The sequence below is a fragment of the Cucumis melo genome, chromosome 5 (assembly GCF_025177605.1).
Source record: "Cucumis melo cultivar AY chromosome 5, USDA_Cmelo_AY_1.0, whole genome shotgun sequence".
Taxonomy (NCBI): domain Eukaryota; kingdom Viridiplantae; phylum Streptophyta; class Magnoliopsida; order Cucurbitales; family Cucurbitaceae; genus Cucumis; species Cucumis melo.
This window is the reverse complement of record NC_066861.1, coordinates 3,772,992-3,791,129: the sequence shown is the minus strand read 5'-3', so window position 1 is coordinate 3,791,129 and position 18,138 is coordinate 3,772,992. Positions and strand designations below refer to the sequence as shown.

Sequence of the window (18,138 nt, the reverse complement as noted above, 5' to 3'; positions counted from 1 at the left end):
TTAGTTGGGGTGTTTTGGTGGGCTGGTTTTTTTTGTATGCCTTGTATTCTTTCATTCTTTCTCGATAAAAGCTTTTTGATTCATAAAAAAAAAAAGGTAGACATATTGTGCTACCACTTTCAATCACATTTGGACAAATTTCTTTTCCACCTTGAAATTTCTTGCTCATTTTTGGGCATCCGTACTTCTATAACAGGCATAGGTAGTCAACTTCCTTGAAGCACGAGTTTGATTTCTTAATTTTGAAAAAAATATTGGAATAAATGATTGAGATTTTTTCAATGGTATGGATTGCTGTAAGTAATACAGTAATGAATGAGTAGTTTTATGTCTACTGGGACTTCTTAATTTACTAATGAGTAATAGTTATCAGATGCGTTAGAAGTTAGAACTGAGTTTATTTGATTGATCTTTTATGTAGCATCTACTATTTCCTGGCTCATGACCCGAGCTTCAGTGCCATACATACACATCTATATGCATGTGTATGCTGTATGTTCTGTGAATGAGGAGAATTGACAACTAAAATAGATAGGAAATTAACTTAACAGGGCTTATCTCATGTTTATATATCTCAGTATATAAGAGTATTTTAATCATTGTGTTCTAAGTTTTATCCTTTTCCAGGCTCAAATACTTACTTCCAGCCGATTTTGATGATGATTTTCATTTGGAAATTCTGAAAGAAGCACTGTTGAGAGCTATACAAGATGTTGATAAAACATTTTCCAAGGTAAGTTGTACTTGATGTCTCTATTATTCCTGTGAGAATTGTTGCACTGGATGCTGACAAAATCTGTTGAATTATGAAGGAAGCACATAAAAATAATCTCGTTTCCGGTTCTACTGCTACTGTTATATTATTAGCCGATGCACAAATTTTGGTTGCAAACATTGGTGACTCAAAGGCTTTCTTGTGCTCTGAAAAATTTCAGTCACCTGCAGAGGCTAAAGGTCAGCAGGAAAGCACTTGAAATAGGATCTTAATAAATGTTCTTCTTTGTGCATTGGGCTGGTCTTTTCTTCCTCTTCTTTTCTTTTCCCTTCTTATTTTGATTTTTTAGGGGTCTTCTTATCCGATTGAAGCATCAACTTGAATCGATCTGTTGATTAATCTAGTTACATCTTCTATTTTTCTTCTTCTTCGTTTTACCTTTCTTAAATCAGTTATGTCGAAACCAATAATTTGGTTTTTTTATTCATGGTTATTGCATGTTCCTTCCTTTTAGGATAAACTATTTTGGCTCTCGAAGAATGTATTTGTTTTTGGTTTCCAGAAGTAGAACCGCATATGGGTACTCTGGGCATATGGTTTCTTCGAGTCTTTTGTCGCTGTGATAGTCAAGTGCTTTCAGCCGGCAATATTTAAAATTTAATATCTTTTATTGAATATAGAATTGATACTCATAGTGTCTTTTGGTCACTTCAAGACCTAATCAAAATTGATCCGAACTAATTAACTTTAAGGGTAATTATAATGGGTAACAATTTTAGGGATAATAATAAAGTGTATAGCAACATTTTAAAAAAATTGTAAATATAGCAAAGTCTATCACTATTGCTGATAGACTCTTATGGTTTATCAATAATAGACCAATATTTGCACTATAGTCTATCAGGGGTAAACTTTGATTTTGCTATATTTACGATTTTATAAAAACGTTGCTATATATACTAATATTTTGAATCTAATTGCTATATTTGCAACTGTCTCTAACTTTAATTTGGTTTGGCCATGATGGTATTTTTGGGATGATCAATGGGTGGGGGATAGCCCTCTTTGCGCTACCTTTCCTCATCTCTATCATTTGTTTTCCTTAAAAAATCCCCCGGTCTCTGATTTCTCGGTTTGGAGACTGTCCTTTTCTTTTGGGTTTTGTCCAATAGGGAAATGACGGATGTTGTGTCTCTTCTTTCTTTATCGAGTACAATGTTAGGGTTGGGAGGAGGGATGCCCCTGTTAGGAGTCCTAATCTAGTGAAGGCTTTTCTTGTAAGTTTTTCTTCTGGTTGTTGTTGGATCCCTTCACTGTTAGGGTTTAGGGTTCAATGGTCGGGGAGTTCCTCCTCCATGCGCCTTTTAGAGAGAAGGCCATTTTTTTTTGTGGTTTGCTGTGGTTTGCTGGGTATGTGCAGTATTATGAGATATTTGGGGGGAGGGGAACAATAGAGTGTTTAAAGGTAGGGATAAGGACCCATGTGAGGTTTGGTCCACAGTGAGGCCTCATGTTTTGCTTTGGGCTTCAGTATCAAAGCTTTTCGTTTTGAAATTATTCCCTCGGTAAAGGTTTACTTAGTTGGAATCCCTCGTGTTTTGGTGGGCTTGTTTATCTTATGCTCTCATTTTTTTTTTAATTTTTTTTTCTCAATGAAAGTTGTTGATTTTATTAAGAAAAACTATGATCTGATATTGTCCCCCTTGGGGATAAGTCCCCATGATTTTGCTTTTGGTTCCACCCAAAATATGCCATAAATTTGTTGATTAACAAAACTTATTACCTTGGTTTAAGTTAGAAAAGAGCATTTTTTTCTGGAATGTTGGAAAAATTAGGTCGGGTTAAGCTAAGTTGTGAAAAATCTCAGTGGTATTCATTCATCAATGAAATATCTGTATTACCAAAAAACAAAAATTGCTAAAGTGACCTTAGCTTATCGTTAATTGACATGATCTTCCATTCTAGAGGTGGGAGGTATCTCCACAAGTGTTGTACTAAGAAACAATCACCAAAAATAAAAAGTTACGGAAGATCTAGTGGTACCCATTAGTTGAACATATATACTTTTTTATGGTTATCATATTTTTAATTTATCTGTTCTTTATCTTAACCATCGCTTTTCTCATGTCAGTAAAATCATAGTGAGTTTTCTATTAATTGTTTTTGTTGAATTGAAGCCACCTTTTTAAGGTTATACAAGCAAAAAAGATATAGCGGTGCCTCACGTGCAAGGGGTTATGGAAATTCTCGACCAGATTCATATGATGGGCTGAAGCATTTTTATGTCAAAGAATTGACAAGAGATCATCATCCAGATAGAGAGGATGAAAGATCTAGGGTGGAGATTGCTGGGGGTCATGTTGTTGATTGGGGTGGTGTACCAAGAGTAAATGGTCAGTTGGCAATAAGCAGAGCAATTGGTGATGTGTCTTTCAAAAGGTGAAATCTACAAAATAATTCTATTGATTTGAGGAAATGGTTCACTTTAGTTTATTATAGATCTCAAACTTGATGCAAACTAATTTAAAAATCTTGGCACATGATTAACAACTAATAAGCATTGAGAATTTATAATCATCAATATTTGTACCAAATAACTAATTTACTTTATTTAACTATCAGTTATGGGGTTATATCTGCACCGGAGGTAACTGACTGGCAACCTTTGTCTACTAACGATAGCTTTTTGGTGGCTTCATCTGATGGCATTTTTGAGAAACTGAGCTCACAAGATGTTTGTGATTTGTTGTGGGAAATACACAATGATGGCATGTCAAGTTTTGAACATTCTCCTTCATGCTCATACTCACTGGCGGATTGCATTGTTAGCACTGCATTTGAACGGGGAAGTATGGATAACATGGCTGCTATTGTGGTTCCTTTAAGACCTGGTAGTTCTTCTCGTAGATTTCAGGAGGGGAGCTTTGTTGCACAGAGAGACTCAAGTTTTCCCATATCTGGAATAGAAAATCTTATTAAAGAGCACTCAGGTAATTCTTTGAGTTGTTATAATTATAATGTCTACATGGATATGATTTACAGATGAAAGGGCTCAGCTCATAGAAGTACCATTTTTCTAACTCTGAGAATTTATATATTTACTTATATGTGAAAACTGAAAACTATGAATTATCAATATTCAATGATGAGATTTGGTGTAGAGAAATTCTGAAGTTAAAGTGGAGATGGGCAGACAATAAAATTTGTTAAGATATCTGGGTGGACGATTACAGTTGGTCAACTTTCAAAGATTCATAAGCGGGGAACCAACATTCCGGCTGCCAAGTGATGTATGGGACTTCTGGTGGAATAGTTGGAATATCATTATGAGAAGTTTGTTGAAGAAGAGGAATGTGAGTTGCTGACAGTTCCAAAATTGCTCAAATTAATAATTGAGAATGATGGGAGTATTTGGTCGTAGGAGAAGGAAAGAAGATTCTCTGTTAAATCTCTTTCTTGTAGTCTGGTTGGTAAAGGTTGTGTTGCGAGCTATAAGATTTTTGCTCCAATATTTTTCTTGAACAAGGAAAAAGCCTCTTCATTGAGAAAATGAATAGACAGAGTAATGTTTGAGTAAGAGATGAGATCAAAGCCTATGAGATCAGTAAGTACATCCGACATCTCAACTAGATTGATACCCCATTTCACTCTCATCACATCCCGATTTTGATCGAAAAGGAATCCAAAACTCATGGGAATACCATCCGAACAATACATCTAAAATCGAAATACACCAATATAACCAACTACGAAACCACAACACAATGATCTTAAAGAATCTGATAAAAACAACAAAAACCCCAAACAAAATATACAAACTAAAGAAGACTACTCGTGTAAAAATGTCTGCATCTTGAATCGAGCATGCTTCTAAAGCTTTAGCTAAGGAACACCACGAGGGTGCATTGATTCTAGCAATCTCCAGACGATTCATCCAAGTGGCTTCTTTGTTCCGAAATATTCTTTGATTTCGCTCAAACCAAATTTCTGACAGTAGGGCCTTTATAGGATTTATCCATATCAATCCTGATTTCTCTTTTAGATTGTGCCGATTAGGAGTTGCAGCACGTTCTTCTTAAAGTCAGAATCAAAGACCCAATTGATATTGAAGGATCCAAATAGGTCAAGCCAACATTTCTCTGCAAAGGGACAGCTAAAAGACAAGTGTAGTAAATCTTCAGAATCCTACAAACAAGAACAAACACTCGGAGATAGAATGTGAGATGGAAGTTTTGACTGCATGACCGAAGCACAATTCAATAGCCCATTCATCATTATCCAAATTGTGATGTTAACTCTTCTCGGACTTTTAGTCTTCCAAGGAGCCGAATATAGGTGCTTTCCGATGGGGGAAGCTAAAGGTAGATGTTTAACCAATGATTTAACCGAGAACTTCCCATTGGACTCTAACTTCTAAACTCTTCTACGTTCCAATATTTGGTGAGGATATCTTGACATTCCCATTTTTCCCTTAAATCTTTTTCTTTTTGGAAAAAAGACAAGCCTTTTTTTTTTTTAATAATAAGTGAGATTAACGCTCAAAATACATAAAATTAATCCAGACTTGGTTCTTATACAAGAAACCAAGAGAGCTTCCTTTAAGATTTAGCGTTGATTAAGGAGCTATGGAGTTCAAAGGATATCGTATGGGTTTTCGTGGAGGCTTTTGGAAAATCTGGAGGGTGGGACGAGAGTAGAATTGCAGCTACTGAGGTGTTGAAAGGAGGTTACTCTTTTCTATCAAATTTTGTACTTCTCGTAAGAAAATTTGTTGGATATCCAATGTCTATGGCCCTAATCATTACAAGGAAAGAAAGCATCTCTGGACAGAGCTGCAATCGATAGTCGACTACTATGAGGAGTCGTGGTGCATCAAAGGAGAATTTAATATCACTAGAAGAAGTCAAGAAAGATACCCAGTTGGGAGAGTCACAAGGGGCATGAGGAACAAAGGAAGTTCAATAGCTTCATTGCAGCAGCTAAATTTCTACTAAGATTCTACTAAGAAAGAACCCCCAATAAGTGTCTTCTGCCCTCGGTATGCCCCCTTTGTATTAAGAATAGTGAGGATTTGTTGCATCTCTTCTTTACATGCCTGTATTCAACAAACTGCTGGAGAGTATCTTTTCTCTTTTCGATGTAGCTTGGGTTTTTGATGGTTCTTTGGGCTCAAATGTCTTCTAATTATTGAAGGGGTCGGTTACGTCAAAGCGACCGCGTTTAATATTGAAAACATGGTCAAAGCACTGCCGGCAGAAATCTGGTTCGAGTGCAATCAGCGTATCTTCCATAAAGGCAAGGGTTTGTCAGAAGTTGTGGACACTGCAAAAAGAAATGAAGCAGCTTGGTGTTCTTTAGACAAGGAATTTAATGATTATTCCATTCAAGATTTATGTTTAAACTGGGCTGTTTTCCTCCAAGATTTATCATTCAACTGCTGCTGATGTCCCTGCACCTTCCAGAATCCCAAGTTATGCAATATTGCTGTTTTTTGAAGACCAGTGTATTCTGTATTGGTTCTCTTGTATTGTTTTTTTCTTCAAATTTGTATTTGCCAATTTTGGCTGTTTTGTACTGATTTAATTGGAGTTTATCTGGTCTTTGGATGTTCTTTGGGATATGATGATGGCGCTATGGGGTGTTAACCTAGTTGAGATGCCCAGGTGCACCTCCTGATCCCCCATGTTGGCTTCTCTGTTATTTTGTTTGTGTAATTCTCTTGTATTTTGAGTTTTTATATTAATAAAGAAGCTTGTCTCCTTTTAAAAAAAACTAAAACAAAGACTATATTCGGGCAACACAAATATGATGGCAACCCAAAAACAAACACAAACAGAAAAATAATGAGCTAACCAAAGCTGCGCAAATACAATACATTAGTAGAAAGTTAAATACAAAGAAAAACTTAAACGCTCTCCGAAAAAGAGCCCACTCAAATCTAAATTCTTGCCCACCCCATTCTTCAAGATGAAAGAAGAAAGAGAACACCTAGAAGAAGCAACCAGTTGCTTCAAGACTACCTTGCCAAATGCAATCGAATGCCCATAGGAACTCGAAGAAAACTTCCAACCCACATATTCCATGCAAAGAAAAATCATGGAAGACAAAAGTTGGTCCAACAGCGGGGGAAATTACATTCAGCGGTTGAAGATTCAAACTAGAATAAGTCCACAATCGGCGACTATTGACTTTAGATGATTTGGGATCTCACAAGACTGGGGATGAGAGTGAGTAGTAGAGGGCAGTTTTTCAACATTCGGTTTTTCCTCGCATTGAAACAAGGCACTAACATCTGTCTTTACTAGCTCAAAATGTCTCTATCTCTCAAGCTTGGTTCACTTATATGAAAAAGATGCAATTCCTCACTGCTTACGCGAAAGAAGAGTCGAATGAAGACTCGCCCTTCTTTTGGTTAAAAGATCCTGAAAAGCTCAGCTTACCTTCACCTCAAACAATCTGTACACTTTTGAGAACGTGCATTTTCTTAGGATGAACCAACATAGTATAGAGTATCCTTGCTGAGATGTTCTACTTGTTGCATGTCTGGAAGTAATGATGGAAATTCGTTTTAATTTTAGAGGCAAAATAATCTTTTTCTAGGTTTGTAATTTGTATATCAGGTAGTTACCTGGAAGTTTACAATCTAGTTATTTTATTGATTATTTATATGCTCAAATTCAATTTTGTTTATTGCACCGAACAGGCAAGGGTATCTCTTCCAGTGCCATGCAACTGGAGCATTCTCATCCAGTTATGTCTAAGTTCAACAGATTATTGGTAAGGCAATTTTGTGTTTATAAATGAAATTCTGTTGTGATGAAATGAGCTTTTCATTTCTTTACCCATGAAAAAGTTCGATTTTTTCAGGAGGACTGGTCTTTCCAGTTCTCTCTCTCAATTTTCTTTTTCTGCAGTAATTATAGCCTGCTCAATGAAATATCTTCTCTCTTTCAGCGTGTCAAGGTTATTGAATGCATTGTTCATAACTGCACTAAGTTCTTCCCATCGTTTCTAAAATCTGTTTTATGATTGGTGATGTGGTCTAGGTTGAAGGAAGACATAATAATCTGGGATGTTTTTATCTGTCTGAGAATCTGGATGAGTACAAGGATTACATATTGCGAACTCAAAATGAAGAAGAAGAATATGTATGTGATCTACCCCATGCTCTTCCAGATTCCTTCAATCAGCAATATGGTAAATGAAGTGCTTAGTGGTCTTTTTGTTGTGTGTGTGTGTGTGTGTTGTTTAATGGCTGACCACAAGGTTGTGGAACTTTTTAGTTTACAAGAAAATAGGAACTTGTAAGGGACCAAGTCAACTGCTGTAGATTTATGAACCATTTTCTTTCTTTGGCTTCAGTGGTAATATAGCTTATATTCTCTCATGTATTATTATTGGTCAACTACATATTTTAGCTAAAATGTATGAGCACCGTATAATATAGAGTGTTTTCATCCTAATGGTTATGAAACTGGATCATGATGGTTTGTCTGATGGTTTCAAAATAACACTTCGTTTTTTTGGTTGTAAAGGAATTGTCAAACTTTCAGAAATTGTTTATAATTTTTCTTTCTTTGGTATTTAAATAAATTGTTACTTTTTCAGTTCAACTCCTTTGGTTTGTTGTGGTATTTTTTTTCCTCTTTCTTGCATGTCTTTTCCCGTCTATCTTTTTTTTTTTTTTTGAAAAGGAAACCAGGCTCTTTATTGATAATAATGTAGCTCAAAGTACAAAAGGTTTATACAAAGAGCTAAAACAAAAAAGAGATCATTTAGGATCAACAGGCACACTCGGACATCTCAATTAGGTTGACACCCCCTTAGTGCCCTCATCATATCCAGGCATCTGAGTTTTCTCGTTTTTTAAGTGTTACTTTTTCTCATTCTTCTCCTTCGTCTTCTTGCATGTTGTTTTTCTTTTATCCAGGCACTCCATAATTTTTTTTTTCCTGTACTGTGGTTGACTGGTTTCTCCACTCTTCTTCATCTTATTTGTTTTGCATGTTTGCTTCTTCTAGTCATTTCTTTAAGCTTTCTCCAATGTATACTGTAGGTGGATCTGTAAATGTGTACACTGACCAAAGCTTGTGCTTTCATCTTGGGATGATTGGAGCTAAAGATCAGTGCTTTAATCCTGAAGGCTTCGCTAGTTTTATTGGTTTGCTTGAATCAATTCCTTTTCACGATCCTGGTCCAGATTATCAACTATTTGAGCATTCACCATCTGTATTGAGGTGTGTAAACTTTCTGGTGTTTTGTTTCTTTATTTATTTCTTTTTCCTGAAGAAAAATAATTATATTGGTAAGCACAACATGATTGTAATAAATAAAACAAGGATTCCTCAAAAGAAAAAAATTATAAAAACATTAGCCATATAGAATATATTGAGGCTATCAAAAACCTAAAATCTTGTGAAATTTAAACTTTTAAATCAACAATGAATGAAAAATTTTATGTTAACTCAAAGCACCATATTCTCTGATTTGTCTTCAAATATATGTGGTAGGTTAAAAGATGATTGTAAAAGATTCAAAAGGATAAGGATTCCTGAAAGGAAAGAAGGTATAAAAAGATCAGCCCATCTAGAATAATTGAAGTAATTAAAAATCCTACGTCTTGAATATTTTCACTTAAATAAGAAACGAAAGGAGACATTTATGTTAACTCAACGCTTCATAATCTCTGGTTTCTCCTTAGATCTTTGGTAAATAATGTATAGTAGAAAGTGCATTTTTAAGATCAGTTGTAGACCGCTCTCCCCCATTTCTGAAACTAGTCGTGGGTGGATTTTTGTACCCTCCATTCGGTATTTTGTTTATTCTTGTGGATTAATCCTTGATTGATATTGATGGAGAGGAAGAAAAGAACAGGAGTCTTTAGAGATCTTGGATTTTGCATGTAATTTCATTTTTCTTTTGAACGTTTGAATTTCGCGTGTAATTTCTCTTCACCCCTTTTGAGAATTTGTATCTTCAAACACTTCCAGTGAAAATTTTCTCCCGTAATCAATTTGAAATTGTGCCCCTTTACTCTTTTTTTTCTCCCCTTTTATACTTCCAAGTTCCATTTACATATCTATTTTCTTGGAGGGTAGCCAAATGGTGTGCCCCTGGGGTCTGGATCCTGTGTACTGCATGCATGTTGGACTTCCATGGAGCATTTTTGCTGCGACCACATTTTCCTCAAAGAACACAGACACAGACAGACAGACACACACATATATGTTTAACTGTAGATACTTAAGATTCCAGTCCTATTGATTGTATATATTTATGTACTGTACAGTGGATAAACTTTCCTTGTGGTCCTTAGGTATGTGTTGAAGAAAAGGTTTGCTCGTGGTTCCTATGGTGAAGTATGGCTGGCTTTTCATGGAAACTGTCAGGAAGCATTTAGTTCAGTAGGAGAGAATGATAATGTTTCGTGCAACTCATCTTTTGAAGACATCAATGCCAGAAATTATGGCTGCTCTTCAAATAGTTCTCAAGCCTATTCTCTGGAGAATAACTTGTTCATCATGAAACGTGTTATGGTAAATTTTTTTTAGATCCCGTAAATTTCACTTTTTCACTTAGATCCATAATGATTCTCTCCATTACACATTACTCTCTAAGACACGATCAATGGCTTGTCTTATACTTTAATCAAATACTTAAATCTTCATCATAAGCTTGGCAATTGGGACTACCTGGGTTGATCTTGGTTAAATGCTAAAAAAATAAGTTTCTCAAAGAATGGAACCCTTTAATTAAAACTCTCTTGATTGTCCACTAGAAGAAGCCGCTGAAGTTGTTGCAATCAACACAGAAGTTTGCAATGCATGATAAGTTAATGTTCATGAACAGGTCGAAAGAGGTGCCGGAATCTATTTGAGTGGCTTACGGGAGAAATATTTTGGTGAAATATTTTTTAATGCTTCTACATGCCTGGGAGATGTGTTATCAACTGGAACATCAAACTTTGTCTTTGAAGAATCACCATGGGGATCTAAAGACTTATTGACAAAGGATGAATCACTGTGTCATAAAGTAGGGGAAACTAGGCATTTTGAAAATATTTCTCCCAATCGTTTTCAGGCAAATAGAGTTATCTATGAAGAAGGTTTAAATCATATTGTGAGATATGTTGAATCTTTTGAATCTCGGTCTAATGAAATATGGCTTGTATTTCATTACGAAGGCACTTCCCTCTCAAAGCTCATGTATTCTATTGAAAATGCTGATGAAGAGAAAGTTGAGCAGAAAAACCACGTTCAAATTCTGCGACCTTCTAAGTGGTGGCATTGGTTGAAAACAACAGAAGCAGGACAAGAGGAGATGAAAAATTTAATACGTCAGTTGGTACGCTTTTGACAATTAGTATTTTTTTTACATATCTTTCTTTGTCGAACCAATTTTGTTCTCTTGAATTTTTAGTAGCAGTGGTATATACAATTAAATATACTTTTAATCTCTTGTTAACCACTTTGTGTTGGAAATTTGTTGGAAATAACGGTTAGTTGATTGTTTATAGCCTCAAGTGTATTTTTGTATTTTATTGTACTCTAGTTTTATTTCCTTATTTGTTAGGGCTTGTTGTAGCCTATATATATTCTTCTCCCTTGTATTCTTTGGATTAATAGGAAATAATAAGAGCGACTTCTATCGTAGTTTTTTCTCATTTACTAGGATTTTCCACATATACCTTGTGTTTGTCTTCTTTTTTCAATATGTTATCAGTGAGTGGAGACGAAACCCTAGCCTCCATTGGTGAAAACCAACCGGTGCAAGATAACCTTAGTTTTGTACCAGCCCTGCTTTAGCCACAGCTACTGCTGCCGACCACCGCCGCCAGAGTAGTTGTCGGAGCCGCCATTTTTCCCGCTACCGATACTGCCACTGCTGTCCAAGTTGTTGTTGATCGTTATCTTTGGTCCTTGCATATCCATCCAACTCTAGTGCCGTTGCAACCCTTTGATGGATCCCTAGCCAAAACATACATCGAGAAAACAAGAGATTAGCGAGTTGTTTGCCAACCATAGAGGTAAGTTCTCTGCTGCAGCAACAAGCTTCTCGTAGGAACCAGGTTTTCCTCATCATGTGTCACCTAGTTTTTTTTTTTTTAACAAGAAACAAGCCTCCTCGTTAAGATAATGGTATGAGACTAATGCTCAAAGTACAAAGGAAATGACAAACATAAAACTATGGATTGGGAGATGCACTCGGATATCTCAACTAGGGTAACGCCCCCTAGCCAAGAATACAATCTTAGCCATGAATATTAAAAAATAACTAACAAGACTAAGAAGTGTAGTAGAGGAAGAGAGCCATCTTTTCCACTGTTGCTGTCAACAATTTAATTCATGGAGATGAGAGCACACCAGATTAAACTAATATCTTGATTCGAATAATATGGGTTCAATCAAATAATATGGGTTCAATCAAGCTGCTTCAAATCTAGTAAACTAAGGAGTTTCCTTATCATGGAAGACTCTTGGTTTCTGGAAGACTCTTTGGTTTCTTTCAAACCACAAATCAGCCTACACAGCTTTCACCTCATTACTCCACAGGATTTGTTGATTCTTTTTAAGCTTTTTCCCTGCCAAAATCTGAAGAACATTGCTTGCTGCTGTTTTTCCAAAAACCCAGCTGATGCCAAAAAACTTAAATAATGCAAACCAACAATTTTGAGCATAACTGTACTCAAGGAGCATGTACTGAATGTCTTCCTCTTCTCGAAAGCTTCCTTCCTCTTGTTAGAAACCAGAAATCTGTCAACAAGAGATTTACAGATTACCTCTCCTTCACTTGACCAAGTGAATCGGACATTTGAAAGAGGAATTTCCATGAAGTTATTTTCCTCGATGAATATATTGAAAATTCTCGTCCTTTGAAGCTCTTCCCATTGGGAATCTTTCACTTCTTTGCCGAATACTATTGAAAGTACTCCAAGGTTCATTACATGTATCAGCAATAGACGTCAATTCAGCCCATAGTCTCCTTTCTCGATAACCAGTGGGACCATAAACATTAGATATCCAGCAGTGTTTTTTTAGCAAATTGTACAGCATTTAATTGTCAATGAGAACTCTCCCTTAATGATGTCGAGCAAGGAAGACTTTCCTTTGTCCCACAATGTAAGAATGCCTCCTGATCTCCCAACCACTTCCATGAAAGCCCAACAAATGTCTTTTGAACTCCAAATGCATTTTATGAAGGCTCTATCAAAACTGTCTCTTTTAGTTTCTTGGATTAAAATAACATCCGGATTAGTTATTTGCAGAAATCTTTTCAGAATCTCTTTGATTTTTCCCCAATTCCTCTAGTGTTCCATGAAATGATCCATTACTACAACCTTGAAAATTGGAATTCAAGTAATTTCAGGTTTCTTCTTGCTTTTTGTTAGACTAAGCTAGGGAGATGTCACAGGCTTCTAAGATGGTGTGCAGCTTTTGGGGGATATCTTGCTTTTTCAGAGGAGTAAAAGGAAAGTCCTTTTGGAAGGAATTATTTCTTTTTCAGGTTGGAATAAGAGGCCTAAAGCCTTGTTCATATCTTCATGAAACTCCTCAGAAGTTTTAATTTCATCATCCTCATCCCTTTCAAGGTCTTCGCTGCTTACACTAACCACTGATTCTTCTTCCGAATCTAGTGGAATACGAGTACATCGCACAAGAGAAACATGATGTGCTTGAGAACTTCCACTTGAATGATTGATGTGATTTAAAGAAGAGGATGATATGACTGACTTGTTTTGGACAATTCCAGGGACTTGAAGCTTTACACAACCCTCCTCTAACAAGTCTGGATTCGTGATCTTTGTCCAGGAATTATTGAAAGAAGTCCTTTTTCTGGAAAATTGCTTGCGAAATGGTTTGAACAAAGGATAATTTCTTTTTGGAACTTTTGAACTCTTGAGCTTCTTATCCTTTTTCAAGCCATGTCTCAATGATGCACCAATCGGTAACTTCTGATATGGCTCAAGTTTGTTTGCTTCTCTTGCAGCTTACTTAATAGCATTATTCAAACTTTATTCGAAGATTTAGAGTCAGAATTAGCCGTACTTAATGACTGGTTTGAAGAGGACAAAGAAGATGCTGATTCCGATGTAGGGAAATCTTTTAATTTGCGGCTTGGAGAGAGAATAAGGCTGAATAAATGCTACGTCCGAGTTGTCTTCTTGGAGGGATTCCAACAGACTTCCTAAATTTTATTTTCTTATTCATGCCTTTACTTTTGGAAGAAGAAAGGTTGCATTGCACAGAAAAAAACGTCTTATGCTTTCTCTTTCCTCTTTAATGTCGTATCTGTGTTCACATTAGATTGAGGATTAAATTCCGATGAACTGGCCACCGATTGAGACTGAACTGGAGGTTTTTCCGGCGAGCACAAAGCTGGAAACTTCCCTTGAGATTTTCTTGGTATGAAGACAAACAGGTTTCTATTGAAATTTGACAATTCTCCTGCATCCTTAATGAAACCCCTTTCTGGATCAATCTCAGGAGTTTCACCTTCTTCATCCTTCATAACTTGTGAAACTCTTATCTAATCAATAGGATTAAAAGAATCCATTTAAGAGTAAATCACCTTTGACTTTTGGAGGAGGACAAAGAACTTCAATATCACCATAATTTAGGAAAAAAGTTCCACATTTCTCATCTGCTATTTCTATCATTGATGGGATAAAACCACAGAGGTTCCGCTTGACTTGAATTATCGCTTCCGCTACATTGGTGTGATTTAAAGTTTCAACTGAAATAGCTTCTAAACCTCCGAAGTGATCACCAATGGGTTCAAGTCTTTCTGCACCAGTAGTCTAGAGGTAAATTACGTAGAGATAGCCATCCCCCATAACCACACACCACATTTGACGGCTATGCTTCATCTTATCCCATTTCTCAAGCTTTAGATGGAACTTACCCAATGCTTGCAATTTTCCAGGTAGTTCAACAAGTTCTTCCAATTTTCCATTACTCAGTTTGATTAAGGCAAATTCTGCTGAGAGGATTTAAAATTACATTTGAATTAAAGTATAACTTTAGCGTATTATAGATTTCCGGCCATTTGTTAAACTCAAAGGACCTTAAATCCTCCTTGAAAATTTCCAAGTTCTTGGTTAAAAAGTGTTGGGACGAAAATTTACCATCGGGCTTCTTAACAGGGGAGGAGCATCTTATTTGGTTGAAGGTCGAGGCAGTGCTCTGTTTCTTGGTTGGCAAAACAGAGCAACCCATGGAAGATTGACCAACACCTACATTAAGAAACTCTCTTCTTTCTAAGTGAAAGAAGAGAAAATACATTTTACACAGGACTTTCAATCCCTTTTCTCAATTTCTCTCCGAAGCCATTCCTTTTCTCCAAGAAATGCATGAAGAAAATCCTAATCTACTCAGGAAATGCATATTTAGTACATTGGTCTTTTTTCACTGGGCATGTTTGTCTCGTTAGCCATTTTTTCCCAGTTGTCAACTTGGCAATAATGAAAATATCTGAGATGTTTATTTGATTTTTCTCAGTTGATGGCACTCAAGTCTTGTCATGACCGCAATATCACTCACAGGGACATTAAACCTGGTAAGGGAGACCAGCCATTGTATCAATGATATAAAACAATATTGTTGCCTCTTTTTGGCTTTTTTTGTGTGCCTTTTCTCATTGCATTTATCAACTAAATTTCTGGTTTGTTCATACGGACACTCTTCACTTTATAATATTAATTTCAAATTGTAATTGTTGTTCCATCCTCTTTTAAAGGAAAATTCTCACCAGGGGGCATTGAAACACAAGCTAAATTGAACGAGCATGGCTTTAATTATTAATGTTCCAAAGTTGATATACCAAGCCCCCCATACGCAACACCGTCACTTTTGTTTAAAACTAGAAGAAAATAATTGAGTGTGCTAATGGTCTTTTCTTTTTCTAATTATTTTGTTTATTTTAATTTTAGTTTTTTTTACTTTTTCATTGCACTATGGGGAATCCTAATTCTATTTTCAAGAAAGTGAAGTTTTAAAGAAATCCTTTTAGCATTCTGTGCTGGTTTTGTGCATTTAATTAATTAATTAATTATTATTATTGTTATTTAAATTTGATAAGAACTCGTGGATAAAAATTATTCGGCTAACCCATTAACTTTTATATGATAGAGAACATGGTGATATGCTTTGAAGATCAGGCTACTGGAAAATGCTTGAATGAAAGTCGAATGGAAGATGAGAACGTCTCTACTAAAATGTATCTATTATTATCATTGTCATTGTCATTATTAGTAGGTTAAAGTACCATTTGAGTCCCTGTACTTTGAAATTTGTTAAATTTTAGTCCTTGTACTTTCAAGTGCTCAATTTTAGTCTTTTTACTTTTAGTAAATCTGAAGTGTAGTCCCTTGAAGTTAATTTTATTGAAACTGATTAAATAATTATAATAATTTTCATGCAAAGAAACATAAACTTAATCTAATGTCTAGCATTCCCCTCACTCCTGGACCTGAAATAAGAAGACTCAGTAAGTGGAAATCAATATTAAATGGGGAGGAAATAACATTGTAGAGATTTAAACACAAGACCTCCCTAGACCACCTGCTTTGATACCATCTTAAATCAACAATTGATCCAAAAGCTTAAGCTAGTAGGCCAAAGTAAATTTAATATGATATCTAACTATATTTTTAAAATTTACAGTGAAAATGCTAATAAATAATAAAAGTAATGAAAATATTTATAATATACTAGTAGTAGGGACTAATTTTAAGATTTATTGAAAGTCCAGGAACTAAAATTGGGCATTTGAAAGTATCGAGACAAAAATTGAACAAACTCTAAAGTATAGGGACCGAAAAGATATTTTAGCCCTATTATTATTATTTTGCTGTAAGTCTTATTTTATTGAAATTTCTTCTGCTTCATGATACTTCTGTGAGTGGGGTGAACGTTGACACTTCCAATGATCCCTCGTGATTACCTTGCTAGCTACCTCATATTTATCCAAATCTTTTTATCTTGCTTTCCATCTTTTATGATTTCTCTCGAGTCCAATTCCTTTTATTTGGATGTCTAATCGTTTAGCTGACATTGGCACAACCGATTTTTCAGGCGCATTATTGACTTTGGTAGTGCTATTGATGAATTCACAGTTAAGCATCTTTATGGGTCTATGGGGCCTTCTAGGTATCTCATTCTGCTTTGAAGGATTATTTTTATTTAAAATTTCTGTACCGTTCTACTTGTATCATTGTCGTCTTCTTCTTCTTCTTCAGTCATTTTTTTCCAAGTTTAGGTGTTTGTATCATTGATTGTTCACAAAAACTGCTTTGTAGAGCGGAACAGACTTATGATTACACACCTCCTGAAGCCTTGCTAAATTCAAGTTGGTATCAGGAAATGTCAGGTTCTACTTTAAAGTAAGTTGTGTTTTATTTAATTGCAATTACAGTTTTGTATAATCTTACTTTAATAGGACCTGTTCTCCAGGTTGGACGATTTTGTCATTGAGTTTTAAAAGAAAGTTACAAGTTTTCTATTCTTTGTTCATGTATTAATCAACTGTGAACATTACTTTTGAGATTATATTTTCCTCTTCTTGCTTTTTAGAAATTAGAACTATTTTGATGTCGTTATTCCAACTGTAGCAGAATATAGGGTTTGTAGGAACTTTGAAGCTTAGGCAAGTTTCAATCTATCGATCTGAAGTAGGTTTGTTATCTCTCCTTTCTTTCTCTTCTCTCTCCTCTCCTCTCCTGTCCCTCCACCTTTCTCCCAACATTCCTTTCTCGCCAGCAACTTCTTCTACTGATAGAGCAGTCCAACCTTCACCTTTCTTTTGTGATTCTCACCTCCTCGGTCAGACCAGGTGCCTTCTCCAGTACCTTCTTTGATATTCTCAGTTTCCCACATATTCAAATGGAAGTGGTAAGCAGCAAAGTGGTTAATTCCTACTATTGCTTCTGGTTAGAAAACGGGTTATTCAACATTGAGGATGTAGATTTCAAAAAAAAAAATTCCAGGCCATGAAGCCTCTGTTATGCTGGTTTATTTAGTTCAATGAACTGATTTGGGGTCCACAGAACATATACTTTCATAAAAATGGCAAGGATGAGAGTGGAGTCACGGGACTGACGAAATTCCGTGCATCATCAGGATGGGTTTAAGGTATGTGGACTGGTTACCAATTCTTCGTTCATGTTTTCTCAGGGAAGAGAAACAGGCTGACAAACGTTTTTGAAAATGGTAAAAAGCTTCCTTATGAAACACAATTACTTGTCTTGGGAATCTTTCTTTACCTCGGCAAGATGCATAGAATCTCATACCAATTTGCCAGGTCCAAGCTATGCATAGAAGGAGAAGAACTTTGGTAAAGCGGCTTATTTTGTTTCTCGAACAGCAAAAAGAGCATGACTTCAAAGGAAAAACACCAAGTGTTATCCCCTGTTTTTCCCTCCAGAA

At 35.8% G+C, this 18,138-nt stretch overlaps 1 protein-coding gene across 8 annotated transcripts in view; it reads left to right on the top strand.

Moving 5' to 3' along the window:
- The window catches only part of LOC103491659 (probable protein phosphatase 2C 51), a 33,703-nt gene that overhangs the window by 1,958 nt on the left and 13,607 nt on the right, over positions 1-18,138 (top strand). For 6 of the 8 annotated variants that reach the window (XM_051085231.1, XM_051085229.1, XM_051085228.1 and 3 more), the window contains 13 exons: positions 628-733; positions 813-954; positions 2,893-3,154; positions 3,338-3,705; positions 7,419-7,492; positions 7,762-7,912; positions 8,772-8,952; positions 10,032-10,251; positions 10,565-11,059; positions 15,214-15,271; positions 15,844-15,931; positions 16,789-16,863; positions 17,013-17,096. In XM_051085231.1, coding sequence (XP_050941188.1) covers positions 628-733; positions 813-954; positions 2,893-3,154; positions 3,338-3,705; positions 7,419-7,492; positions 7,762-7,912; positions 8,772-8,952; positions 10,032-10,251; positions 10,565-11,059; positions 15,214-15,271; positions 15,844-15,931; positions 16,789-16,863; positions 17,013-17,096 — 2,304 coding nt within the window. Of the gene's footprint in view, positions 1-627; positions 734-812; positions 955-2,892; positions 3,155-3,337; positions 3,706-7,418; positions 7,493-7,761; positions 7,913-8,771; positions 8,953-10,031; positions 10,252-10,564; positions 11,060-15,213; positions 15,272-15,843; positions 15,970-16,788; positions 16,864-17,012; positions 17,097-18,138 lie in introns of all 8 variants that reach the window. The other 2 variants (XM_017045272.2, XM_051085234.1) reach the window with 2 other exon arrangements.